Source organism: Sinohyriopsis cumingii, chromosome 17, assembly GCF_028554795.1.
Source record: "Sinohyriopsis cumingii isolate HCF-2022 chromosome 17, ASM2855479v2, whole genome shotgun sequence".
In the NCBI taxonomy this organism is placed as follows: Eukaryota; Metazoa; Mollusca; class Bivalvia; order Unionida; family Unionidae; genus Sinohyriopsis; species Sinohyriopsis cumingii.
Genome location: NC_142977.1, coordinates 33,870,564 through 33,894,563, shown reverse-complemented (window position 1 = coordinate 33,894,563; position 24,000 = coordinate 33,870,564). Strand labels below are relative to the sequence as shown.

The 24,000-nt window shown below is 35.4% G+C and overlaps 1 protein-coding gene across 4 annotated transcripts in view; it reads left to right on the top strand.

Annotated features, from left to right (window-relative positions):
• Positions 1–24,000, top strand: part of LOC149778393 (uncharacterized) — a 190,302-nt gene that overhangs the window by 32,296 nt on the left and 134,006 nt on the right. For all 4 annotated transcript variants that reach the window (XM_089939223.1, XM_089939224.1, XM_089939220.1 and 1 more), the window contains exons 2-6: positions 8,513–8,583; positions 13,386–13,453; positions 16,619–16,723; positions 18,951–19,027; positions 21,550–21,652. In XM_089939223.1, coding sequence (XP_089795349.1) covers positions 8,513–8,583; positions 13,386–13,453; positions 16,619–16,723; positions 18,951–19,027; positions 21,550–21,652 — 424 coding nt within the window. The remainder of the gene's footprint in view (positions 1–8,512; positions 8,584–13,385; positions 13,454–16,618; positions 16,724–18,950; positions 19,028–21,549; positions 21,653–24,000) is intronic.

The window sequence follows — 24,000 nt, the reverse complement described above, 5'->3', positions numbered from 1 at the left end:
CATTTGGCTACCTGGGGCCAAGGCCATTGTAAGAGTGGGCGATATTGGCAACTGCCTGGGGTGCCTAGCCAGGGTGGAGGAGTGGTCATTTTGCAGATTGTTTTTTTTAATTCTTGGATTTATGTAAATAAATGTACAGCCTTTTCATTAAAATGCTTGTGTTTATTATTCTCATGACTATTCATTAAAAAATACAGGTAAACCACTGACTTTCTGACAACGTATGGTCCAGCACTTCTTTTAATTTGGACAAAATTACGAGAGGGTACTTGAAATTCCCGACACCGCCAAATTAGTTTACTGGGTGCGCACTCACTTGGATTATTGTTTAAACTGCAGCTGTTGGTGGTGATACTTGTATTTTATGCGATTCTTAGCTTATTTTACTTACATTTAACCCTAGCTGTGGCTTCTAAGAAAGATGCAAGTGTCAGTAGTGGTGTCAAGCGTAATCACCAGTCAATATCGACACAAGATTAAGTAAAACTGTTGAAAAAACTGGAGTGTGGTGTTTCTGTGTGAAAGATGTGTGATGCATATGGTATTGGTTCATCAACTGTTTATGATATAAAGAAGCAGAGGGACAAAATATTTAAATTCTGTTCAGATACTGATTGCAGGAAGCAAATGAACATTAGAAAAACTATGAAAGATCGTCAGAGTACTGAGTATGACCGAGTGATGATGGAATGGTATCGACGTTGGGGTGACGGAGTGGACTTGTCAGGCAGGATAGTATGGACCAGGCTCAGTTTGTTTCATAAAGAACTTAAAGTAGAACATGAGTGTGACTATAGTGAAGGATGGCTTCAAAGGTTCAAGTAGCGTCGTAGAATTTCCATGCATAAAGTGTGTGGAGAAAAATGGTCTGCAGACCACGAAGGAGCTGCCAAGTATGTGGATACATTTTAGAAGCTTGTAGTTGATGAACACCTCAGTCCTGAGCAGGTATGTAATGCAGATGAAATTGCATTATATTGGCTATATGTGACCTCATTTGGTCCAGCAAAACTGTTAATCCAGCAAGGCTTTGGAACCAAGGGTGCCGGAAGATTGGTGGTTTACCTGTATGAATGCTTTGTGGTGTTTTTTCCTTGGGCAGATGTATCACATGCCCATTGTACTGTTTCATCTAGCACAAAGCTGTAACATCCCTGCCTGGGGCTCCCATAATAAGAGGGAGTAATGTAAAGATTTGAATTAAGTTTTCTTGCAGATTAAGTTTAGAAAGTATTCTTTAAAAATTATTGATTGGAATTACAAAGTACTCCATGACATTTTGGACTAAATCTGTTTTTGGATTATTGTGAATTCATTCAGGGTCATTCTAGGTTATGTAGTTGTTATTCAGCAAGACTGTTGACACATCAGCTCATTTCAGGCATCTGGCACATCAGCTCATTTCAGGCTTCTGGCACATCAGCTCATTTCAGGCTTCTGGCACATCAGCTCATTTCAGGCTTCTGGCACATCAGCTCATTCAATACTGGAATTCATTCAGAACACTTTATACTTTTTTGCTTGTGATGGAACTTTTAGGATTATCTGGGATTTCATTCACAATACAGTAAGTTACTTTTAAATTTTGACTTTGTATTCTAGGGAAACAAATTATTTGTTGAATTTTACTAAACTTATTGCATTTGCTTTTTCTGTTACTTAGTTAAGACCATAGAGTCATAACAACTGTGATCAAGACTTCTATAAGCATTACATTGGAATACTCTGGAGTACTTTGTAATTCCAACTATTGACCAGAAGATCTTATAAGATGGACTGGTGTCCATTTACACTTCTTCTGAATTGCAGTACTGGCTGAAACTTCACACATACTTTCATTTAAAGGTCTAGTTCCCAATGAAAATGATGCCAGTTGGGCATCCGTCAGGGCAGTCAAGCTGGCCATCATCAGAATCTTGTTTTTGCTTCTTATTCTGATGGATGGTTGGATTTACATATGGTTTTCAGTTCAAGGCATATTGTAAGATGTAGTTGATCACTAATGAAAATAGTGCTGACTAGACTTCATGGTGGCCATATTGAAAATATTTTTTTGTTTATTGCTACTTGTTTCACTGAAAGACTAATATGATGTGTAGTTGGACTCATGAAAATGATGACATCAGAAGCACATCGCTCGGCTGGATTACTCAGTGTTCCAAGTCCATGCCATACCATCAGTGCATGTAATTTGTGTTTCTGTATCCAAATCCAAATAAATTGCATCTTTCTTTATACATGTATCTCAGTTTTGTTTTGTTTTGAGGTTGTGATACTAAAACATTTCCTCTGACAAGTTCCAACAGTTTGGATTTTGCTAATTGCTACTAAATGTCAAATTTGCTTGCATCTTTTATCATGTAAATCATTGTTTTTTTGGAACAGGGTCAGAAAACTTATGTACACAACAACACAGTAGCGTCTAATTTCATATAAGGTTTTCTCTTTTTTGGCAAAGCAAATAGTTTAAAAAAAATTCCACATTTTGATGATCAGCGGGCAGCTCCAGTTAAGTAACAAGTGCCAACTCCAAGACAGGGTCTTTCAAACCCTTTAAAATTTAGTTGTACTTGTTAAAATGCTTGCAAGACATTGATAGAGCATATGAATTTCCTGCATATGGAAGTGCCTACGTAACATGGTTTCAGTGAAACAGTTATTTTGCTCACACCATTTTCTACTACAATTGATAACAGTTGTGGCATTGACAATTGCACTGACAGCAGGTGTCACAAAGCATGATGCTGGTGACTTTTGTGTTGTTTGCCATTTTATACTGATTTAGACTCACCAGGAGCTTTAAATGCACTTTCATCCCAGAGTCTAGTTGGTCCTAAATGCAACTCTTGCTGCCATGTCATCCAATATAGCTGCCACATCAGCCATCTTGAAAATTGTTATCGCAACTGTTCCAGAAAAGAAAGTCATAGCGGTATGGAATTTTCACCAGAATATTTCTTATGATGTCTGGTAGGATCTGTATGGAAATGTTGCTCTCTGGATATACAATATGGCCATCACAGTAGCCATATTGTAAATCTTGATAATGCAATGCCACCTAAATGGATGGACATATTGACATGGTGTTTTTCACAAGATATTATGATATCTAGTTGGTCCTAAATGAAAATGGTTCCAGTCTGACATACAGTATGTGCACCACAGCAGCCATCTTGAAAATCTTTTTATTGCTTTGCTTCCTGGACAGGAAGTTGTAGTGATATAGGGGTTTTGCCAGATAATTTCTTATGATGTCTGTTTGGTCATATATGGAAATACTGCTGTCTGTGCATTCAATATGGCCACCACAGCAGCCATATTGTAAATGTTGTTATTGCTGCTCCAACTGAATGGATGGATATAGATATAGTAGTATAAAAATAAAACACCCCACAAAAAATAACCGTGAAAATATGTGACAAACCTCTTCCATAGCAGACATCATCTTTTGTTATGTTTATATGATGACATATTGAACAAAATGATTGGTTTTATTACTAATGGCTCTGAATCTGTTCAGTGAAATTTAATTTGCCTGATATTTTTCAAGGTTTCTGTGTGAATTTTGGCAGTGTTATTTCTGGCATTTACGGTCATCATATAAGCACCAAAATTTACTGTTGAACATAGACTTCTTTTTATATCTTTTCGCCTTCCTCTTTGATGGAAAAAATTTACCCAGAAGTTGACATTATACTTAAATTAATGACATTGTATTGTAACAAAATTAGTTTGGGGGTAATATCATGAAATCAGTGCAAGGCAAAGTGATCTTTATAACCCAAACATATGCCAAGTTTCCATAATTAGAAATGTTTTGTTTACTAGCTATTTGGATAGCTGACAGTACATTCACTTTGTGCTTTGAATTCCTTTTGCTTTTATTCAGCACATGGCCTGAGATTCTTCTCCCACATATAGTTGGTGTAGTATGAAATGCTAAATGACTTTTAAACTATATTACTTCTAATCAACCAAATTATTTTATGTCATTCTATTTCATGCTTTTCTTTAAAATTATTGAAAGTATAATGTAGTTTTAAAAAGTGTTCACTAATCTAATTAATTGATATATGTCTGCTTGGTAAATAGGCTATCCTTTGAAACACAGACCTTTTATTCAATGTGAATATAACTAATGGTGCCATATGACACTTGTGCAAATAGCTCCTGTAAGTAACGAACAAAGTTATAATGCAGACACTATATTATGTGAGGAATAAGCATATATATTTGTTGCATACTAAATTCTTGTTATTAAAAAATAGTTTTTTTTAATACCAAGAATACAATAACTACTACTAACACTATTATTTAAAAAGTCAACTTTACAAAACATGACCAGTAATTTTTGGTGTATAATATCAATATTTTTATCTCTTATTGTGGATCATTTGAAAATAAGTTGCAATAAAATTACAAATGACAAGGTTTATGAGGTTAGAAATAATTATCCTGTGTGTTTAGAATTTCCCCAAATAGCCATTTTGTGATTCAAAATTAATAGTTTTAGGGTTGGATCCCAAGAATTTTATTGCAGGAATCATTCCTGTAATGTAATGTGTGCAGATAGAGATGAAAAAAAGGATCTGTATTCAGTTTCCATGTTCTTAGTTGTCATTGGCTCAGTAGCCACATAAATTTGAAGTTTTATGTTGTATAAAGACGTAACCTAAACATTGAACTGGGTAGACTCCTGAGGTTTTCTATTGTATAAAGACTATAATCCAAATGTGAACTGGGTAGACTCCTGAGGTTTTCTGTTGTATAAACACTATAACCCAAATGTGAACTGGGTAGACTCCTGAGGTTTTCTGTTGTATAAAGACTGTAGCCTAAACAGTTAACTGGGTAGACTCCTGAGGTTTTCTATTGTATAAACACTATAACCCAAATGTGAACTGGTTAGACTCCTGAGGTTTTCTATTGTATAAAGACTATAATCCAAATGTGAACTGGGTAGATTCCTGAGGTTTTCTATTGTAAAAACACTATAACCCAAATGTGAACTGGGTAGACCCCTGAGGTTTTCTGTTGTATAAACACTATAACCCAAACATGAACTGGGTAGACTCTTTTGTTGTCTGATGGTCACATGATGTGCCAGCAGATTTGGGTCAGTACCATTTAGTTTGTTTACAATTTGAAGTCAACAGATATGCAAGCCTAGATCCTGTCCTCAGCTCTCTCATCCTCAATTGTGTCTTCCGCTTTGTCAGCCTAGATTCTGACCTCAGCTCTCTCATCCTCAATTGTGACTTCAGCTTTGTCAGCCTAGGTTCTGTTCACAGATCTGTCAATACAGATCCAGTTCAGAGATCTGTCAGCCTATATTCTGTACAGCTCTCAAATAGATGCTAACCACAGGTCTTAGCCCAGATTATGTCCAGGTATTTCTCAAAATAGATCCTGTCCACATATCTGGTGACTAGTATCCTGTCCATTAATTTGTCATCTTATATCCTGTCCACTGTTCTGTCATCATGAGCATATCTTGTGTTAAAAGTTGTGTATTGATTGCAAACAAATAAGCACAGTAATACTTACAAAGGGATTATCATAGCCCTTTTTCCTGTCCACATTAACAAAAACTGCAGATAAGAATATGCTATACATGTATTGCTTTTCAGAAAGGGATGAAGAAAGAATAAAAAAGTGAATATACTAGTTTGTCTTCAGCTTAATGATGATTACATGTGAAATGTTTCAGAGTTCAAGGAATTCACAACCATGAAATAATTGATAGGTTAGTGTATATTTTCTAGCTCTACACTTGCTGTATTTATTCTAATTTAGGAACCTGTTTTACCCCATTTAAAATTTTGGAGTACAGGCATCACAGATTTTAAATTTGATGTGCCAACTTTAAAGGTTTCAGCTTTTTGAGATTGAAGACTACATTTTTGAAGTGGTAAAATGAAAACTACATGTACATAACAATCCTTCATTTGCAAAGCTGCCAGAGAAAAAAATGAGTAACTAACTTTGTTGCGATTTTCATTTATCCATTAGCTTATTCCTGTTAAGGTGTACCAAGAATAATTGATCCAAGATTTCCGTCACCACCCCGAAAACTAACAATAAAATCTGTTCCAAAATTATCAGAGATTTATTTAAAGGATACTAAAGATCCATTTGTTCTTTATTGAAGTGTAACAGGTGATTATTTTTAGTGGCTCCAAGGTATTACATTTCTGCATACTAAATACCTTGGCAGAAAGCACATGTTGCCAGGTATTCTATCTGTCTAAATGATGCTGATTTCATGCCAAGACACTTGGTACTGAAAAATCTGAAATACATGTAAAATCACTTTCATAGTCATATTACAGTAATTGTAAATGTAAGATAAAATAATAGGGGACATGAACTTGCCCTGTATTTCATATTTTGTAAAATTAAAAATGAAACGTCTTCATTCAGACTGACAGTTAAAATTGTCCAGGCTCTTACTGGAGACATTCTTTTAGAATCTGCAGACTTTAAACTGCTTTTCTGCTGAATAAAATGGGGTAGTCATTGAATGTTCCAACGTTGAACATCCTTTTCCAAAGGCATATAATATAGTTTAAAGAAAATTTGTTCTCACGATTATTTATAAATCAACCTGATGCATTATATAATTCATGTCAACTATGTCTTTTTCTAGCAATACCACATTATGATTGCAGTACAGAAAGGCTGCAAGGCCAGCTTACAACAGGTTCTAAAGCAACTGGTGATTTACTGCGGTGCTGTGTACTTTTAACTAACGTGATAATTTTCTCGATAGCATTATAATTATTAATCGCTCCAGTGGACTAGTGGTTCGAGCGTCTGCCTCGGATGCAGGAGATTATTGGTTTAATCCTCGGTCAAGCCATACCAAAGACTTACAAAAATGGTACTAACAGCTGCCTTGCTTGGTGCTCAGCATTAAGAGGTTAGTGTTAGGACTGGTCGGCCTAGTGTCAGGATAGTGTGACGGGGTGGGACCTCATGCTAAATGTCTGCGGCATGATGTTCCAGTGCTAGATAGCACTATAAACTGCCACATTGCAGACATTGTAGTGATGTGACTGAAAAATTGTTAAAGCTATGTTAAAAATCCAAATCACAGACACACACACTTACAGTTATTAAAATTGTGTAGAACTTTTTACAAGTTATGTACGCTTCTCACTTATGTGTGCATGAGTTAAAGTCTTGGCTTGACCAGTTTGGGAATGTGTGAAAGCTCTTCAGTAGTTGTTCCTCCACCAAAATAAACTCGTCACCCTGTATAGCCTTATATTTGCTGGAAAATGGTGTCAATCTCCACAAAAAAACAAATCAATCCAAGTTCAGTCCAAGAAACTACATGTATAATGTGTAGGAGTTAGTATTCATGTTAGTGAATGTGAGATTTGTTAGATGTACATGTATCAGACAGTGAGCTAGGTGTGTTTCACTATTGTGGCAGCAGTATTGATGTTGAGGTGACAGCACTGCTGTTAACACATTAACCCCTAGCGACGACTTTACAGATGTCACAAAATTTGAATATTCCTTGCATATTTAATCACTTGTGCATTGATGTTGCACATAAATTACAAATTTAGCAATTCCCAGACGAATTGTGAAAAAAAAAAAAAAGATCTTGTTAACACATTAACCCCTAGCGACGACTTTACGGGGCAGGAGGTAGTAGCCTACTGCCGAGCTCTGTAGCATCATGGTCATGCATGATACACTAAAGTGGGTGGTATTATAGAAAGGTAGACAGATATAACTCTCCAATGATACCAAATAATCTGGAATATCTAGTTGCACTACAAAATGCAGATAGAAAAACCTCATTTTTTGGACCCGACTTTTTTTAACGCAAAATTCGCCCATGGTCGGAATCCCATTTTGTGCCCAGATTTTAGACTTTTAGGTCTCAGATCTAAGGCAAACCGGTATGAACTGCAAACAGACAGATGAGCCTTTGCAAAAAGTAGGATAAGATGGGCATTTGGAATAAAAAGTGGTCTCCATACAAAAATAATGGCTCTGTTTAGAAAAAAAAACAAAAAATCAAAAACAAGTCCAACTTTTACCCTTCTGCTCATGCGCGAGTCAAATAGCCAACGAAAAATGATGTTTCTAACACAACTAGGCAGTATGTTATTGAAAGATGACCGGGGATTTGGTGTTTTCGAGTCTGTTCAGAAATAGCTTTCAAAATGTGTTTCCTACTCGATTTTCAGGCAAAAACGGCAAAAACCTCCAGGGATTAATGTGTTAAAATTAGGGTTCTGTAATAAAGTTTTGTCAGTTTAAAAGGGCAGATAAATACAGGTGGGTTGGACTGCATCATGGCATGGCTTGTAGATGAGTACTCTTTTATGTGGCATTCTTGTCCTTATTCTTCCACCCTTTCATGCTATAGTAAGGAATGATCAGGGTTACTTGAATACAAATTGTAAAACTATTTTCTACAGCTGTGATTGAATGGATTATTAAGGTTGATAATAAATTTTTAATTTGTTGCTATTTTGATCTGTTTCAGTGCCAATCCCAATTTATTGACAGAAGTGTCATTCAGCAGTCATCTGGAATACCCCGATGGATCTGTTCCCAGTGAGTAAATAGTTTTACCTTTATAATAAGTCAGGAATTTGCATCTTTATTTTATGGGTTACAAGTTAACTCCTGCTTTGAATGTGGAAATTTTGATGTGTTTCTAAAGGAAATGAAATAAAAACAAAAATATCTCATCCTTCAGACTTTACTGGAGTATAAGGGATAGAATCAGAATGAAAGTTTAGGAATTAATAGTCAGAAATCTGAGTTATTATTCTTGTTACCTTAATTTCAATGTTATTTCTTGTCCCTTTCCTCTTCAAATATTCCCTCTACATGTATATCTGTTTTGTTTTGTGTGAGGTTTTGATACTAAAATTGTACCATTACATGTAGTCCTTGTTTTCTTAATCTACTGATTGAACAGCGAAGGATTTGGCATGATGATAATATATTTTCTTTACCTCGAAGTCATTAATTTCGATCAAAATATCTGGGGGAGGTGGGGAAACTTGGAAACGACAGTCAAAATCATTTATGCCTGCCATTACAATGGATTGAATGCTGTTAAAGAAACAAACCAAAACCATGAATAGATATTATGTGCAAAACATGTTGGAGATTAAAAAAACAACAACTTTGTTTTCTAATATCACATGTGTAAAAAATATGGTGGGTAGAGATATTTTTAAAATAATTTTGTTTTGAAAAAAATGAAATGTTGTTTAGCTGGTGTATACATGCATGTGGACAATTGGTGCTACTTATAAACTTGATTTTTTTTTACCTCACAATTAATTTATCATAGGTAAGGCATATAAACAATTATGTATTTGAAAATTATACTGTCCTGGGTTGCAATTGTAAGATTCATGATTCACCCCACCCCCCTTTTGTTTTTCTTCATTCTATTTTTTCATTTCTAGAATGAACCTTGACACTGCCTCCACAATTGCTTTTGTCGTGTTGGTTACATTAACTTTAATGCTGATTACATACACTTAAAATGTAATGTTCATTTGCTTTAGTTTTCATTTTTATTCTGTTTTTCTTCTTCTTCTGTTCAGGAACTAATTCCATTTATGCTTTTTACATTATATTTTTATGTGATGAATGTTTGTGCACATTTTTTTGCTTAGAATGTGTGTTTGAGACTTTTTTTCTTTGTTTGCTTTATTGTTTGTATCAGATTGTTCATTCCAGGGTCTATACCAGGACATATAATTCTGGGTTTCATACTTCTCTGTACAAGAAATTAATACTGGCCGCCATGTATAGCTTATCGTGTGCTGAAAAATGGCGTTACACCCGACAGCAACAACAACAATCTGTACAAGAAGAACCTAGTCAGTTTGTTATTGGTCAGATGGTCAAAGGTCAAGGTCATTGTGACTGGAAGAAAAATTTTCACACAATAAAATTAGTTCTACATCACTTACTTAGACCAAACTTTGTGACGACTTGCACGTAAGGTAAGGAAAAATCCTGTTGCTTTTGGCATCAAAGGGTCAAAGGTTACTGTGACTGAATGAAGAAAGGTGTTTCTGTATAGTAACATGACATTGCAGACAGGAACAAAACTTTGAACTAACACTTGAAGTAAGGAAGAAACCAGTTGATTTTGGGATCTCTTTGTGACCTCTCAGAATTGCTGACTGGGAGAAGAAAAAGTGGTTTTTGCACAAATGTTTCATATACACTGTACCTGCATCCATGTAGAGCACTATTAAAAATGGATTGGTCATATAATTTGCCATTTTCAATGCTCTGTGTTTAGTTTTCTGGATTGATATCATGAATCTATTGTGATTGCACAGGTCACTTCTATGCTGTGATCCAGACTTGTCACATGATTTAATGTAGGAACCAACAATTTCACAATTGAAAATAGATTATACATCATCAGTGTGAAATGTCATATTTACTTGTAATCAGAAGGAGTGGCTGTAATTTTCTAGAGGTTTCTAGATGGTGACTGGTTGACATTTTTCAGTCACAAATGCCAATGTTTAGTTGCATTTTACTCACAACTTGGATTGTTGATTTATTAATATATTGTTATTTCTTGTTGGTGGCCCTGAGTGGCCGAGTGGTCAAAAGTGCTCTCCGTTACGGATCACTGCCATCTCACCTCTGTCTGCGTGGGTTCAAGTCTCGGATTCAGCCAATATGGTATGTGAGAAAGCTTGCCAGTAGCTTCTTGTGGGTCGGTGGTTCTTTCTGGGGTTTTCCTGGGTTCTTCCTCCACCATTAATACTGGCTGCCATGTATAGCCTATCGTGTGCTGAAAAATGGCGTTAAACCCTACAACAACAACAACGACAATTTCTTGTTGTATTACTTTTTCCTACATGGTGTAAACTTCCCACGATTTGATTTAGTCTTTAATAAGGTGGAATTACTTGAGTCCCTGACATGTTTTTGGATTTTGGATTTTTTTTAATGTAGCTTTAACAGTTTTTCTGTTACATTGCTATGGTGTCTCCTTTATGATAGCTTATAATGATATCTAGCACTGGTGCATCATGCCACAGACATGCAGCATGATGTCCCACCCAGTCACATTATCCTGACACCAGGCTGACCAGTTCTAACACAGACCTCTTTATACTGAGTGCCAAGTGCGGCAGCTGCAGTGTATCCCCTAGAGGTGCAAGACTGAGAGTCAAAAATCTCCTTGGTGTCAAAACTGGAGGTCAGGCTGAATAAAAAACAAACTTTGGTATCAGAATTGGGGGTCAAATAAAAAATTTGGGGGTCTCTGAAGCGCAAATGAGGTTAAAGGGAAACACTGCAGCTGTTCGTACCATTTCTGTAAGTCTTTGGTATGACTTAACCGTGGATGCGGATGCTCTAACCATTAGGCCACCAGAGCTATCCCCTGACATTATTGGTTATATCATTAATTAACGTCACTTAATTTCTTTCCACACAAGAGTACTTAGTTCTTTCTTTTTAATAAATCATAACAAGTTTATTTGTTTCAAATCCTCTCTGGCCCCCAGTGAATACTGGTCAATATTGTGGTTCAATGTTTCAAATCCTCTCTGTCCTCCAGTGAATACTGGTCAATATTGTGATTCGATGCTTCAAAATAAACTTTTCTGCTGAATGAAAAGGTTTCTTGTTATCACAAAACCAAATACTATGAAACTAATCATATCTTGTTTTCAGAAAAATGTGTCAGAAGTTTCACTGAAAATCTCTCACGGTCAAATTTCATGGTAGTGTTACTATTTATGTGGTAAATCAGAGAATTGCACTGACTGGACCTAAGTCAGCCTTCATGCTGGTTAACAGTGGTCAGTCAGTTGGGTATAAAGTTTTAATTGGTTTTTATTTTTAGCACCAATGTTGCAAAATAAACATTAACTTCTGAATGAAAATGTGTTTGCTGTTCCTGAAGAAGAAAAATTTGGACTTGTAATATGGACAGAGGAATGTATTGAGGTTGAGTTATTTTGCATGCAACTGGTTTCTAGTGGTATATAAAACAAACCATATACAATTTGTTTTCTGCACATTAAAATTTGAACAGTGCATATAACACAAGTTCAGTGCAGCAGCACATAGCTATGACATTTATGAAAGCTTTATTACACTACAGGCTTTAAAAAAACAATAATATTATTACAAAAACAAACACCATGAAATTAAAAAACATTAAAAAATAAAAAACATGCTGATAATATTTCAGGTAGGAAACATTATTAGGTCTTTAAGTCTGTTCTTGCAGTCGAAAAAAGTGAGTTTTGAGAGCCCTCTTGAATGTGATCACTGCGTCTTTGTGTCTATGCGACTATGTGGACAATCCATGGTGACCATGGTCCATGACAGAAACAGCATGAAAGGATTTAACTCTTGCTATGGGATTGTGGATTTTCAAGAATCAGTGATTCATGTCTGTAAGTGACAGGCCTGCTGTCCTAAAAGGCTCTAGAGAAAACACTGCAGTACAATAATGAGTTAATCTGCTAAAAACAAATTTAAAAATGAACAAGACCCATTTATAGTTCCATTGGGTGAAAAATGAACATCTGTAGATATGTACCAGTTATGTAGATGGGTGTGAAGGTGATTTATGAGTAATTTGTATTAAACTATTTGGAAGTATATTGGTATTGGGTGAAGTTTTGAACTATGTTCTTCTGTGAAAATTACAAAATTGCACAATTGTTATCTGATGAGCGACAAAGGGTTTTTTGTGTTCTTTTGGGACCTCTTCAAACAGAAGGCAAAAATCCAAGGTTCTTAGCAGTAAACATAAAAGTACAGTAGAGCTGGCAAGTTTATATAAGGCCAAAAAAAAATATTTATGTGTTTCCAGTCAGCAGACCATACCTTTTTCTCATTGATGACCTTGCACTTTTTTTATCCCCATGGTAAAAAATATAATTGTATATATTTAATATTTCAGACCCCCCAACACCTCCCTCCAACCTTGCCAACCCTGATTTTAAAAACGGTGCAGTAGTAAACACATTTTTTTTTCTTGGTCTAATTACAAGGTCTTTCTACAGTTGAAAATTTTGGTTGGAAATCCATCTCATCCATCCATGTGAATAAATGTTTGGTTGACTTATTCTACATGTATTGTGTTTTTGTAGATGTCAGGGCAAATCCTGCATTTGCACAGCATGTAATATACCATGTAACTACATGGCAAATTATCACAAATTTTATTTATCTGAAATATTCTTGTATCTCCTATTGAATAATGACAATTGAGGCTCCATTATACGGTTGTTGTACAGTCCAGTGATATTTTTGATACACTAATAAAGTCCATTAAAAAGTTGCTTTTTATGATGTGCAGAAGAGGAATCTTAGCAAATTAATCGATTTGCCTTTTTTTTCAGTGGTTGCCAAGACCAACACTGGCAGGATGTCTCCAGTGAGAGCTAGAACATTGAAAGAATATGACACTGTAAGAGAAATGATTTCTTCATATTGTTACTTCTAAGAGTTTTCAGAAAATGGAGGTTGGCTTTCTATTTTAAAAGACCAGATGTATCCTAACCAAACAGTGGTTTCCTCGAGCTTAAACAGTCACTGGAGCATGTCAGCCATGCAAAGGAAGGATTTGTTTTCCAAATTAAAATACATAGTTTAGGTAAAGATAATGTCATGTGACTACAGGATCACAGGTTTCGAGAAATCTGCATATTTTTCTTTAGTGCAGGTCCATCCACTTCTCTGCTGCCACAAGCTATGGCTAAAGTCATAAAAATATTTAGATGGCACTTAATAATAGTTAATAGATAACAGGTGTTCTATTTATAGCCTTTTGACGCCTCTACTCCATTCACATGGAAGCGCCTTTTGACGTCTGTTGTAAACATCAGCCATTTTAAGCCGGTTTTCATAGTGCCACCTTCGGGGAAAACCATCTATTGAATACTACATTCATTTCTGCGAATGACAATTACGCCAGATCATGTGGTCACTGTTTATGCTCTGGTCAGTATCTGCTATTTAAAGTAACTGGTTCATAATCTCCACTCACCAAAATGGCGGTCGCTGATATCATTCAGTACTTACGAAGTTTTCACAATCACAACTTTGAGAGATTCAATAACTTAGGTAAAGGCTCTGATATTGATGTAGGCAGCAATTAGTTTTTATAAATTATCAACTTCAGATGACTTAGTGATGTAGATGTGGACAAAAAACTTGTAAATTTTGAGTATGAGAAATAGCAGCTACGGTTGGTCACATGGTCTCACTGACTTGATGGTGAACAAGTTCTCTAAAGATTTTAAAGCACATAAAAAATTCTTCCGTGAAAAATAATTACACAGCTATAACAATCGGACTTTACTCTTAAATTTTTCCACACATAATAGATGTGTACCAAAAATGTAAAATGGTTCAAATTGCTGTTAAACATAACAGACACTACATTGCTTAACAGTTAACAGGCAGGCCTATGCATATGGAGTCGAACAGGCAACAGGTGTTCTAGTTATAGCGTGCTGCACTGGGTAACTTAGCTCTATGAGGTAAAGAGTTAAAATAGATCTGCCTTGTTTTATCAAATTAAGTCTTTTGTATCAAATCAAGTAAGGGGAGTTTATCTAAAGATGTTCAGAGTCATGCAGATCTTACCTGCATAAGCTCTTGTTGTCACTGTCCTGTGTCAAAATCAATTCATTTCATTTGAACAGTCAAATATTGTGTATTTACTGTTGTTAAAGTAGGTATGTATAGATGAATCCTAATCATTTGTAAATGCGATTATGGTGAGTAAAGTAAGCAAGCTAAACATGTACTCATTAAATGAAATGTTTAGTATCATAGATATGATTTGTAATGAAGAAGCGAGAAAGAAAGTTTGTAGTGAACTTTGCCAAGTCGACACTAAGAGGTTGGCTCTTGAACAAGGAGACATTCCAGGATTACTTGCTTGATGTTGATTCGGGATGATGAGTTGAATGGGAAATGGGCACAGACTGCAAACTATACATAATTAAATGATACTGTATGCACCTGGTCCACCAAGCAATGTTGACAAGAAGTTCTGATCTCTGTAACAGTTCTTAAAACCCTATCAAAGAAATGGCAAAATTATGGATAATGATGCCAATATCATGGCAAGCCATGGATGATTATGGCAATTCCAGTGCTGAAATGGAATAACACAAAATTCGTTACTCTGTGAATCAGGTGGCTGCATTCAGTTATCTCAGCCACATCTGAGAGATACTCACCTGCAAGCAGTAAGCAGAAAACCAAGTTTACGATTGTGATCTGGCTAGTTTCTGTTATCGAATGATACCAGACAAAAATCTAGCTACAAAGATGACACACTTTCAAAAAGGAATGCTTTAAGTTGTACAAAGAGTGAATAGCATTTTTGTTTTGTGTGAACAGAACTGGCACACACACAATGAAGCCATTATGTGCTGACAAATATTGGTGTCCTTGTTTACATCATTTGAACTTGAACTGTCTTCCATTTCTGTACAAAAATGATTGGATGACTGCAAGTATGTTTATGGAGAGATCTTTCAAAATGTTTGCCCCTGCTCTCAGAAACCAGCAGCGATCTAGGGGCTTAGAGGAAATACTCTTTTGGTTCATTTGTTTCAGTGAAGGTTATTGCTAATTTCTGCCAGAACATTCAGTTGTGGATGAAAACTTGTGCTCGTTTGATGGTAAATATACAAAGGGAGCAGTGGTTAATTTGAAGGGCATCATAAGTCTGTGAACAATAGTGACCTGTCATTCTTTATGCTGACATGTTGTAGATTTGGCCTAGGTCTGTCACTTTTGAGACAGCCCACCCAGCTGCAGCATACAACTAGCTGGGGTAGCCACCTCCATACTACATACAGTATCTAAGCAAAAATGGACCAGAATGTACTGTATAAAAAATTAGAGGGAAAGCTTGAAGCTGTCTATGAACAAAACCTTTTTCCACCAGAATTTCAGAAGGATATATTTATTAGTAGTGAAATAATACACCTGTACCACATTTTGATAGGATTCATGATACATAGCCTGCAGTATTATACATTCATGATACACATAAGCTCTGTCAATGGATGGGTGGTTCCATTTTTGGGAAGATTTCAAACTATGTGAGTTGGACACCTTGCTTTTTTAATTTGACATAAATATGTGCATATGTCTGTGACAGCTGTCTCAGACAAACTAAGGAATAAAAATTAACCAACTGATAATTATGCATGAATGCTGAATATTAAAATAATTTGTGTAGGGTCAGTATCATTTTGTATTGATTTTTGACTTCATGTATCAAGATAGGTATTTTTATGGAAAAGGTATCTATATGTCTATTAACTTTTTTCAGCCCTATTATTTATGATGTAATCCAGTAAATATTGTGAGTGGGTTGTTCATTTAAAACTCTTTGTGAAGTGATCAGGGTTTAATGTTGCTAAGGTAATTTTATGATGGGTGAAATGATATCCAGAATACTTTGCCATAAAGTTGAAATCTTGATGACTGTCCGTGTTCCGAGGAAAAGATATCTTACAGACTTTTACCATATACAGACAGAGTTTCTTAGAAGATGGAACATGTATAAATACAAGAAAGTAAACAGTCTTCTAATGCCATTTTGCAGCAAATTCAAGAACTGAAGAAGGAGAACTTTAACCTGAAGTTGAGGATCTACTACCTTGAAGAACGAATGAATCAAAAGTATGGAGATGAGGATGTGTTCAAAACAGTAAGTATAGCTTTTATCTTGGTAATATTTGTACAGAAGGTATGCAGGCCCTTGTTTTGTCTGTAATGTTTGTGCAGAAAGTATGCAAGTCCCAGTTTTACTACAAGTTCTAACATTTCTCTGAGATTGATATTTTGTATGATATTGCTTATGATAATAACAACCATATTTGTATTCACCCTCCAAGCAGCAGTGTATTATGATGTTCATCGAACTATCCATCACTTCCATGTCTTGTTGAAAGTGCTAGTGATATTGAGACTGATTCTCCTCATCACTGATGTTCAAGAATAAATACATCTGTTACTGAAAACTCAGTTCATGTGTTTATTACCCATTTAACTGATGACATCTGTTACTGAAAACTCAGTTCATGTGTGTATTACCCATTTAACTGATGACATCTGTTACTGAAAACTAAGTTCATGTGTGTATTACCCATTTAACTGATGACATCTGTTACTGAAAACTCAGTTCATGTGTGTATTACCCATTTAACTGTAAGATTGAAAGACTCTGGCAGCACACAGGGCCATCTAAATAATTTCAGTTGGATATACTTTACTGGTACTGTGGTACTAGTTTACACTCAGTAACTGCCAATTAGAATGTTCATCAGTGCAATTATTTTGGTAACAAGACTACATATATTTTTTAACTTAACTAATTGCAACACTAGGTTATATATATATATCAAGAGGTGTAGTACAGGTTTATTCAAGAATAGTAGGAGTGGTGTTTTATCAGGCTTTCACTTAGTACCAGCAGGTGGTTCATCTCAAATAATAAAGCTAATGGTAATTTTCCCTGTATAAACAAGAATATTCCGACTAAAAAAGGAAACCATATCAATATGTACTTTTTAAACTTCCCTGGTCTGTATATTTATTTTCTGTGCATGACTTTTGTCCATGGTTGAGAATATAGTTTTGGTGTGTACCTACTCTTTGTCTTCTTAGTAAGCTGTAAATAGGTTGTTTATTTGGGTTTGAGCTAAAGACCCATCCATGATTATGACTTTAGAAGATTCTAGAAATGAACATGTTTACAGTTTAGTGTAATTTTCCATTAAGATGATATTTTGTTGTTTTCTTTCAGAAAAGGATTTTGCAACTTAGGTCAAGTGGTTATGTATATAAGGTTGAAAAAAGTTTCTTTATTCCTATTATTATATCAGTCTTTTAGTTGTGTACAGTAATTTGAGATGAATCTTTTATTTAAAAATTATTTATAGGACCTACAAAGTGCTAATTAACTTTTGTACTTAAACATTACATAGGGATTTTTGTGAATTCATTCCAAGATATTCTTGATTATTTCATTGTTATCACATCGACACATTCAAGAATACTGGTACTTCAGTACATTCAAAACCAGGAATTCATTTGGAAAACACTATGCTTTTGTACTTGTGATAGGGCTCTTAGGATTATTTATTATAGTGTAAGTACCTTTTATATTTTTAATTCTAGGGAAGTAATTTTTAAAAATATTTTTACAGAACTTGTTGGTTTTGCTTTTTTCTGTTGCTTTGCAACCTTAGAGTCATAACACTCCCCCCCCCATTGCCTTTCACTAATATTTAGTCTTAGTTCTTGCACACACACAATGGTTAGATTTTCAATGGACTTTTGCCATTTTACTTTGACCAGCATTAACTCTAAGTTTGATGGCTTAGGGTTCTCTCAGTAGTGGACAGTTGATGCTGACATGCCATCAAATATAGAAGAAAAGTAAACAAATGATAGAAACCGTAAAACAGTAAACATTTGTTTTCATAACATAAGCAGTTAATAGCTTTGGAAGAAATTTCAGCAGAAATCATACTTCATATTTTCTTGGTCAGCTGCTCATACATTTGTCTTTTAGGCAGCTTTCAGCCAGAGGAGCAATGTCAGGTCCACATGAGCCTTTTGTTTATTGTCTGGTCTTATCCATTCAGATATATACCAGTATTTTTTATGGCTTCATAAGGAAGGAAGAAAAGAAGAAATAGCGATTCGAAGATGGGGTAGCCATTACATTATTTATTCACTGTCTTTGGAACTTGTTTTAGAATGATTTCCTAACATGTTGTTGTATCGCCTGCATGAGCGTGTTGAAATATAGTTACCACTAATATGATGTCAGTTTTGTTTTAAGCTCAGGTACAGGGGTATACATTATTGCCTGGATTAAAAGAGAGACACCACACTCTAGAGGACTCATGTATTTGTACTTATTTCAGAATATACAGTTGAAGGTTGATGTTGAGAGCTTGAGGAATCAGCTGGCTGATAAACAGAAGCTCCTGCAGCATGCATCGTGAGTTCTTTAAATTCATTTGTGATATGATAAGCAGTGTAGCTGCCCATAAATGTTACCTCCAATAAACAGTCATCTGATTTTCTCATGTTTACATGAATGACATCATCAAATTTTGTGTTGTAGCTTTCAACTGAAATCTGTAAATTCATGGTTGTCACTGATTAACATCTGATTAATTCATACATATATAAAGAAATAGCTGGGTTTCTCAGTTTGAGGGAGAAATGACTTGGCTCATACATGATGGACTGTCGATATTATTAGGTTTTAATGAATCACAACAAAGTTTAGCACCAATATCTATCAACAATTACTTTTATTCAGATGATACGGCATACACAACTTTTTGGTACATAATGGCGACATTTAATTTAAAAAGTGACTCCTAAAGTAATAGGAATTTTATGAATTCGGGCAGATAATGAATAAATACTGCAGATAAGTGGAAGCTAGGTCCAAAACTGAAAATTCCATAGTGCAACTCATTTCAGGTTAACCAGATATTAAAACATGTTGAGCATAATATAAAATGTTTATTGAAATGATGTGTCGAAAAAAATATGATAATACAGTGCAGACAACAAAGTTACAATGGCAGAGCTGTAAAAGCAAATTAGATTGTCTCATTTTTAGTATTACTATAGTATTGTTTACTACTGTTTTCCATTGTGCCATTAAAATGTGTCCCTAAGTTTGGAGGGTTGGAGATGCAGTGTTCACAGTCCTTTAGATCCTCCGTGCAATACGGTTTCAGCGCTCATTAGTTAAAAGGAAGAGATGGTCTCATCTTGAATTCCTGGAAATTCTTTTCACCTGTTAGAGCATCAGTCCGTTTGAAGAAGTTTCGAGTACATCGCTAGCAAAGTGGTGCTTCTTATGTTTTGTAACAGTGACCATTGACAGGGTAATTCTTAATCTTTTATTGTTCTTGTTCATTATTCTGTTTTTATGTATTCCTTTCAGGTTTAGTAATACCTGAAGGTGTTAGTAAATATGGGCATTAAAAAGCAGTATGGGCACACACCAACTGTCTTGCCTGCATGGCTTGTGTATGCACAGATGGTAGCCTCATTAGTTGGCTCCACTATAGGGTTGAACTCTCATCTTTCAGAACTGATTTGGTACATTAAGCTGCAGAGACCAGTCTCTTGCTCATTAATGTTAGGGTGGAACCATTTGTGTGTTCTTTGACACTCTCTTAACCTGTTTTTGAAACTTTTATTGAAACTTCATTCAAGAAATTTGCCTTTTAAACAGTCTTTCTTCTGTCAAAAGTTTGGAAAAACTTCTCTTTAGAACAGCCTTCCTACTGCCCAAATCATTGGTAAGGAGAAGGAGTGATATTCATGCTTTGTAATTGGAAAAGGATTGTTTACATGTCTTTGTTAATTGCAGTTTGGTCTGTTTCTTCTTTGCCATCTTGGGTTTCTGTCCAAGAACCCACTACCTTTGGTAGCACCTGTTCCTAAGGAAATCCACAGTTGTATTTTCTGTGAATGAAGATAGGACTTCTTTTCTTCAATTATAGGTTAATGGTTTTATCTGAATGAAAGATAAAGAAGGGCCGAAACTGTCTTTTTCTGCCTTTCAAAGATACATGTCTTTATGCAGCCACCAGCTTGAAGTGGATTGTTTCTACAATGACAGGAACTTATTAGTCTCAGGATGAGAGATCTCTTTTTCATGATGCTCAAAGCCATGAGGTCATGGCTGTTGCTGCATCTTGGACCTATTTGAATCAGTCCTCTGGATGATGTCTTGAAAGCCACCTTCTGGCATTCTGACTTCACTTTCTTGTAATTTTACCATTAATGATACACCAGCATGAGGGCATTGATGCTTTGGGGCCAGTTTTGACAGCCTAACAAATTGTCAAGACATCCTCCAGTTATCAGTAGAACATCCTGTTCATAACAATGGAAAGTTGATGTGACCTTTAATGCCATCAATCTCTTACTGGGCCAGCAGATTAGTGGTAGGTCAAACTAATTTCATTTTTGTAATATTTGCTTGCTATTATTACACAGTTTCTTTCTCTCTCCCCACTGTGATGTCCTTCAGTCCTTGCCCAAGTCAGAGAAGGATGATATTGTGATTGTTTGGGGTTGGGGATATATCAGATGGGCTCATTTTGAGTTTTATTCAAGTCCTCTGATTGCTAATTAAGAGAGGGAACAATGTCCAAGGGCTGGGGACTAGCATCATGAGAGAATTTTGTTATAAGAGCAGGTAAGCATTACATAATTAAAATTTATTTTACCCTCCAAAAAACTATATATTAAATGTTTGCATTTGTACATTCAAGTCATGCCTTTAAAATTTTCTTTTATAAAAGTGGGAAATTGTAGCTAAATTGCTAAACACATTTGCCTGTCCATTAGCTGAAGTAAGAGATTAAATTTAGAGTTGTGTTTTTATACTGTGCAGTATTTCCCAAAACTAGAACTGTATAAGCATATTTGTGCATATAAGGTACCTAATATACATTAATTGGAATTGGATATTCACGTGAATTTCAGGGTTGCCTTGGAAGCTATGTCAGCGAGTCATCAGGAACAGCTGGAAAATGAAGTAGCAAAAGTCCGGGAAGACCTTGAACAGAAACTTGAATCGGCTGAGGAGGTATATCAGAATGGATCCCACAAAATTTACAGATAAATTGCCCAATAGTCTCAAGTTTTTTGATTATTCCTTATTTTAAGGAATAATATTAGCTTTGATATCTACATCCCATTTTCAAAATTTGGGCTAACATGCCTGCCAAGTGAGGTCATGATAATTGCCTTGTGCATATATTCTTTCATTTGTTGTCCAACTTCCATTGTCTGTTTGCCACCAGTTGCTTGCCACCTAATAGGCTTGGTATGGAACATATTTTTTCATCTTGGCTTGTAAGTGCGTATATTGGATGAGTTTAATTGTTATTGAAATCTGCATTTCTTTATTCCATTGGTAAGGGTCTCCCCTCCCACATTATGATTCCAGATATAATGGAGTACTTGATGGACCACATAACAAAAGTCATACCAATGTGTAGCAATAGAGATTTAAATAAAACAGGATGAAATTTAGTCTTAGACCTTCATTTCCTTCTCAGATACCATTATTTAAAAATGTTTGATAGTGCCTGCTATACCACAGTTCAGAATATAACGATATTAATATATTGTGATTCTCAATATAACACTGTTTGCTACATAACAGGGTTGGCAATTATGGACCCCTACTGCTGTGTTATAACAATGGAGAGTTGAATAAAATGTGTAGTGGGTGGTGGTTGTAGGTAAAATCAGGTGACATCTGGACACTTAAAGGTAATCTTGTTTTCAAATTTTTAAGCAGAAAAGTAATATCAGATCTGTTACGGGGTCATCACATCTACAGTCAAACCTACCAGTAGTGGCCATCCATGGGAAAGGTCAAAGTAGTCTTCATAAACAGGTGATCTCTGTATGCAGGTTCACCTTTCAAATACCATGAACCAATTATTATTTGTATTATTATTATTATTATTATTTTTATCATTATTATTATTATTATTACATTTTCAAGATTGTGTTATGTGCACTATTTTAAAAAATCATAACATTTGCATATGTTCTCACTGAAACTTATGTTCCACACTAGATTACTGCATCCTGCTCACTTTAAGTCATTCAATAAATAAAATCATAACTGATTTATAAAAAAAAAATGCAAGCTTAGTTTGTTTTGTTGTACCACATTAATTTCACTACTTAATTGACAGCTTACATAGGACTATGAGAAACAAGAGACAGATTCTTTGGTTGACCAACTTGTATAAGTTAGGATTGGAAACACTGTTCAAACAGTATCTGGATTAGTCAGTAGCCCTACCCACCAAGATTTATATGATTATTATTAATAACATGTGAACTGAAACTTTTCCTGCCTTTACAATCACGTTTTTAATATTGAAAATGGATGTAACTTCACATGCAAAAAGATGAAGATACTGAACTATACTATCACACTGTCTCAGAAGGCAATTTCAATTTCTGCTGTGGTCACACAAACAACTACTTGTCCCACCATACAGCAAATGAATTGCTTTGACCCTTTACCCATAGGGACCAACCATTTAATTTAGGTGGAGTGTGTGTGTTGGGGAGGAGAGGGGTTTAGAGCAGTGGGTTTTCTTTTCTCTTTTGTTTTGTTTTTTCATTTCTGGCTCTTATATTTCTTACAAAATATTTCTTAGTCTGATTTATGGGGTGGGGGGCAGAAAAACAAGAACCTGTGGTCCCTGATGATGAAAACAGTCTCGCTTGTAGAATTTGATATATTGAGACTTTTGAATTACATTGACGGTGCAACTGAAGTACGATGAAAACAAGTGGGACATGACATGTTTGTACATTGATTCATGTGATATACTTTTGTCACAACAATGCCTTTCTCATGAAGCAAAGGTTTAATTTGCATACACTGAGCAGTCATTATCAGTATGTACCAAAGACTGCTTTAAGGAGTGACAACCATTATTTAGTTGGGAAAACCTTTCTGTTGAATGGAAAGCAGGTGATCATTATGTGCATGACATTTATGTTAGGAATTCTTGTGGTGGGTGGGTGGGATTAGAATGGCAGTGATTGCATTAGAAAGGTGACTGTTCAGACAGGTTTGACTGTACATAACTACAGTGAAAATGATTTTGCTTAACTTGTTATAAGCCATGTAACTGGGTATGATCCATCATCAGTTTTTGCAGCATCTTTTGATATCTTGTTCATCTTGAATAAACAGTGGTTACCATTTCCTTCTGAAAAACATCCAAGCCATTTCTAACCAAATATAACTGGATGCTTCCAGTTGTCAAAGCCCATACAATGTACTATTTTTGCAAGTGATTACTGCCAGCTAATGGGACTTTCATGGTTATAACATTTAACATTTTTTAATATCAATGAGCATTTCCAGGGGTTTTTCCAGTAAAGGATTTATGGTAC